Source organism: Sciurus carolinensis, chromosome X (genome assembly GCF_902686445.1).
Source record: "Sciurus carolinensis chromosome X, mSciCar1.2, whole genome shotgun sequence".
In the NCBI taxonomy this organism is placed as follows: domain Eukaryota; kingdom Metazoa; phylum Chordata; class Mammalia; order Rodentia; family Sciuridae; genus Sciurus; species Sciurus carolinensis.
The window spans coordinates 24,308,178-24,313,320 of NC_062232.1; the positions used below are offsets into that span (position 1 = coordinate 24,308,178).

The window sequence follows — 5,143 nt, forward strand, 5'->3', positions numbered from 1 at the left end:
AGTCTCACTCACTTCTTCCTGGAGCATCTATGGGAAGTAAGGAATTTGTCAAAGGAAGCCTCAGGTTAGCAGGTGGAAAATTCCCAGTTAGTACCAGGAGTCAAGGAGAAGACCCTGAGAACTGAGGAAACCACCCATCCCATAAGTGTGAGAGCAACACAGTATCCCTTCCTGATTGTCAGCCTTGGCTGACAATCTGTCAGTCATGGCCAGATGAGAAACTTTCACTTCTTCCTAGGGGTCTCAGAGTGTTGGACCATTAGGTTAAGTGGATAGGCATTAAGTCAAGATAGGAAGAACACTGAGAGAGCAGCAAATCATAAAGTGAGGGTTCACAGAGTCCCACCCCCCTCAGCTCTGGGAAACCCCAGGCAGAGGTAACCAGATGTATCATCCCCTCATATTCAGACCTAGAGATGCAGGGAGATGGGAGCCTTGGTATAAAGTTGGAAGACTTAGAGAGGCTGATGGTGGAGTTAGATCCTGTCTAAGTGAGGATTAAAGAGACTTATGACCCCCCTATACAGTGGGGTACCATACAGGAAAAAGGTGACTGGATATGACTCACACTCTCATCTTCTGGTTTCATGCAAAGGGACTCAGGTGAGCAGGAAAAGGATTTTCAGGTTGTGCCAAGATTCATACAAAGGACCATGAGGACTACAGGAAACTCCATATCAACAGGGGTCCCACAGTCCCTCTCTTTGTCAGGCCTGGGAGACTCCAGACATAGAGGTCAGACAGAAGTAACAGAGAAGTAAGGGTCTTTGTTGGATGCATCAGCAAGGGAAGGGATTTTAGGTTTCCCAGTAAATTGGGGACCTTGAGTGAGGACCATGAATGAAACCACATATCATAGGGCCTCAACCTGCTAGCCACAGCTTTTAGCCTGTGGAGAAAATGGGCAGTGTGACCAGATACAGCCACCCTCACATCCTCAATTAAGTATGATGGAGGGGTTGTGTGGACCTTATTCTATGATATCCTCAGGTCTGGAAAGGGGGGCCCTAGGCCCTCTCAGGATTCAAAGTATGATACATGGGTGAGGACTGAAGGTACCACTCCCTCAACCCCAAATAGAGGGAACAACAGAGTCTGGCTCCATCCTAGTACTCACCCCTTGAACTCCTAGAGCAGAGTTGTCAACTGAACTCTTCCTTATTTCTTTGTACCAGATCTAAAGGAAGCAAGAGCCTGCATCTGAAGGTGCAGCACCAGTCAGTAGAAAGGAAGGCTCCAGACTCTAGGTGTAGACAATATGATGACTGTGAGCAAATATTGAGGACCAACGAACACAGGAAAGAGAAAACCCTCCACAGAACATCAGCACTGCCTTTTTGATGGGGTAGTAGGATAAACACCCACATTTTCTTTTCATGAGTACAAGGGAGCTTGAGCTTCAGATCAGCACAGGAAAGAGGTGCCAGACCCTGACAAAGAGCATACATAATGATCCTGTGTGAACTTAGAGGACATTTGAACACAGAGTACATTGTCAACCCTTGCTGTCTCTAAGTTAGCACCAGGGAAGGCTGGCAGGCTTCAGCCTAAAACACCATAACTTCCTCTATTTGTTTCTCAGGGAACAGGTGAGCCAAGAACAGGAACCAAACGGGTTTCTACAGTAGTGTTCTTATAGAAACCTGCAGAGACTGCTTCAAATAAGTCAGAATGATCTAAAGTCCTGCTAAAAGTGCTTACCAGATGTCATTCTCTCTCCTCCAGGTCCCAAGAGCATCTGCTCTCCAGCCCATATTCCTGCCTGCTGTTTCTGACCACAGCCATTATGCCCCGTGGACAAAAGAGTAAGCTTCGTGCTCGTGAGAAGCGCCGCCAAGCCCGAGATGAGACCCAGGGTCTCAAGGATGCTCAGGCAGCTGAGGAAGGAGAGGCCCCCTCCTGTTCTTCTCTTGTTTATGGTGATGCTATTCCCAGCACCTCAGCTGCTGGCTTTCCCCAGAAGTCTCAGGGATCTCCACCCACCACCACTGCGGCTGCAGGTGTTTCACACAAGAAGTCTGGTAAAGGTGCCAAGAGCCGAGGGGCAGCACGTGCCAGTACCTCTAAGATCCCACCCTCCCCTGAGAGCACCCAGAGAGATCTTCTCACCAGGAAGGCAGGGATGCTGATGCAGTACCTGCTGTACAAGTATAAAATGAAAGAGCCCATTACAAAGGGAGAGATGCTGAAGATTGTCAACAAAAGGTTCAAGGAGCATTTCCCAGAGATCCTCAAGAAAGCCTCTGAGCGCATGGAGCTGGTCTTTGGCCTTGAGCTGAAGGAAGTCAAGCCTGGTGGTAACTCCTATACCCTTGTCACCAAGCTAGATGACACCAACAATGGAAGTTTGACTGGTTTGGGCTTTCCGAACAATGGGCTTCTGATGCCTCTCTTGGGTGTGATCTTCTTAAATGGCAACTCTGCCTCTGAGGAGGAGATCTGGGAATTCCTGAATATCTTAGGGATCTATGAAGGGAAGAAGCACATAATCTTTGGTGAGCCCCGAAAGCTTATCACCCAAGATTTGGTGCAGGAGGAGTACCTGGAGTACCAGCAGGTACCTGGTAGTGATCCTCCACACTATCAATTCCTGTGGGGTCCCCGATCTTTTGCTGAAACTAGCAAGATGAAAGTCCTGGAGTTTTTGGCCAAGGTCAATGATACTGTCCCCAGTGCCTTCCCATCCCATTATGAAGAGGCTTTGAGAGATGAGGAAGAGAGAGCCCAAGCCAAAGTTGAAACCAGACATGGCACTACTACCAAGGTCCATGCATGTTCTAAGGCCACAGTTGGCAGCTCCTCCTGCCCTTAGTGAGATCAGAGGCAGACTCATATTTTGGGCAGAGAGCTTCCCACCTTATAAGTACCAAGAAACTGACATGGTCCTAGAGAGGTCATATATTAATATTTTCAAGTATTTTTCTCTTAATAGAATATTTATTTAGATTTAGAGTCAATGGTTATGAATGATAGAGATCACACATTTATAGTTGTTATAAGATTTTAGTGCAAGAATTTTGGTATTTTGTAATACATTTTAAAAATCAAATCTTTTTTGGGTTAGAGAACAAGAAAAAACACCTTCAGAATGGCGATTTTCCTGGAAATGTGTGAAAAACTCATGAAATGTAATTGGAGTCTTAAAATAGATGTAAACAAAACAAAACATTGTCAATTGTTGGTCTGCCTTATTCACTTTTGTCTCTCTTTTTTATCTTCTTGTAAAATTGGAAGATCTATACCTGGTTGTCTTTAACTGATTCAAGTATGCAGATAAAATTAAAAAATAATACATTGTATTCCTTGCTCAGTGACTCATTTATTTTCGTCATGAATTGAGCATCTGTTCTTTGGGAGGCTGTGTGCTAGTAGAGACTATGCTAAGAACAAGATCCTTCTCTTCCCCATACATTTTTAGCATTTCAGAGGCGTTGTTAAATAAAGAATATGGTATTATCCACTCAACACAGAACAAATAGAGGAAGGAGTTAAGATGGTGGAGGGGGACTTCTGGTGAGAAGAGTGAAATGTAAATTCCCTGATTCAAGAAACTTTGTTTCAGGACATTGCAAGCTACTTGTTGAGAGGTCATTTTTAAGTTAGCCCCATATTGGGCTAAATTAGATTGTGTTACTCATGAGCAGGTACCAGACCCTCAGATGGTGAGCTCCATAGTTGAGAGACTAACCCTGAAATGAAAAACCATCTTTAACACTTACTTAGAGATTGTAAAGCAGAAGGAATTTCTGCCTAGGGTAGGAATGACAGAAGTATGGCACTCCTGTTCCAGTGCCATTGAACACAATGCACAAACTAGTGTTTTATGAACATTGTTTTCAGAGAGTTTCTGAAAAATAAGGGGAATACTCTTGTTACTGGGTGGCACTGTTGCTGGAAGGGGTAAGAGACTTCCCTAAATAGTTCTGTAACATTCTTTTGAGGTGATATAGCAAGAAGTCATTGGGCTGGCACTCTTTGCCCTAAGCTAGGGGATCCAGAGCCTGCATTCCATTAATTGGGTTATCTTATGTGTGATTTGGTAAAACTCCAAGTAAGGACTAGATTTTATTGGTAGAAAAAAATAAATGAAAGTAGAGATGTTTTGTTGACAGAGGACTTCTTGCAGGGAGGAGAACTGTTGGACCTTGACATGAAGACTACGAGCTTTGAGTTGAATCCTGGTGAAGTCCCTGCCCCCATATTAAATCATGTATTCTCTACTGGGGAAATTTTAGTGTTATTTGCTTATTGACTTTTTGGCAAATTTGGGTTTCTTTGTATGAGAGCACTGCATATTCTATGATTTCTAGTTAAAGACTTCCCAGAGAGTAAAGTGGTCTCTTCTAGAATAAATGTAGTCATAATGATGATTTCTTCATTAGAGATACAATATTTGTAAGTTACATACATTGCATATCTTCCAACAATCCTATAAGATAGGGTTTATTGGACTCACTTGACAGATGAAGAACTTAAAATATTTTCATTTTACATGACTGGTAAGTGACAGAGATGGGACCAGACCTCAGGACCGAATTCCAACAGAATTCACTGTTTTACTCTTCCCAACCTAAGGCAAATCTGTCTCTTAATTCTTCTCACTCCTTCACAATATTTCTGAACTGATGAGATGTATCCTGTGGCCAAAGTACAAAAAAACAGGCCTTAAAAAAAGGCAAAAATTAGAACTATCTGTGCAGTTCATTTGCCTGGGGTCCTCCTTTCTTTTGCTTCAAGGTTCCTCAAGAGCTGACTGACTGGGTCCCAGCACTGTGTCCAATTTCAACACTTTCCTGCTTTATAGTACCCTTCTCCTGAGTCTTCCTCAGTATCCAAACTGACACTGACTTTCTGGCCACCTCTTCAGTGTGTCTTCCTATGGAGCCAGCACAGAGAAACAGAAAGCCCTGACTCCCCTGCCTTCTTCCTGCCATAGAGGGTTCCATTTCCCTGGAGATCCTGTCCCTCACCATGAACCCCTTCTGTCAGCAGCAGACCCTTCCATGTAACTTTTCACTTCAGACAGTAAAGTTTACAGTCCTCTTCATTCCTCTGGGTACTTCCACCACACCTTCAAAGTGTTTTCAAATCTGAAGCTGAGTAAAGTTTGATTTGGCATGGAATCTACTGATTCTTGGCTTCT

At 43.8% G+C, this 5,143-nt stretch overlaps 1 protein-coding gene across 1 annotated transcript; it reads left to right on the forward strand.

Moving 5' to 3' along the window:
- The first annotated feature begins 1,786 nt into the window (after nucleotides 1-1,786).
- Nucleotides 1,787-2,812, forward strand: LOC124971411 (melanoma-associated antigen B2-like). Its single transcript, XM_047535195.1, has one exon. The coding sequence runs from the start codon at nucleotides 1,787-1,789 to the stop codon at nucleotides 2,810-2,812; it is 1,026 nt and encodes a 341-aa protein (XP_047391151.1).
- Nucleotides 2,813-5,143: the final 2,331 nt, after the last annotated feature.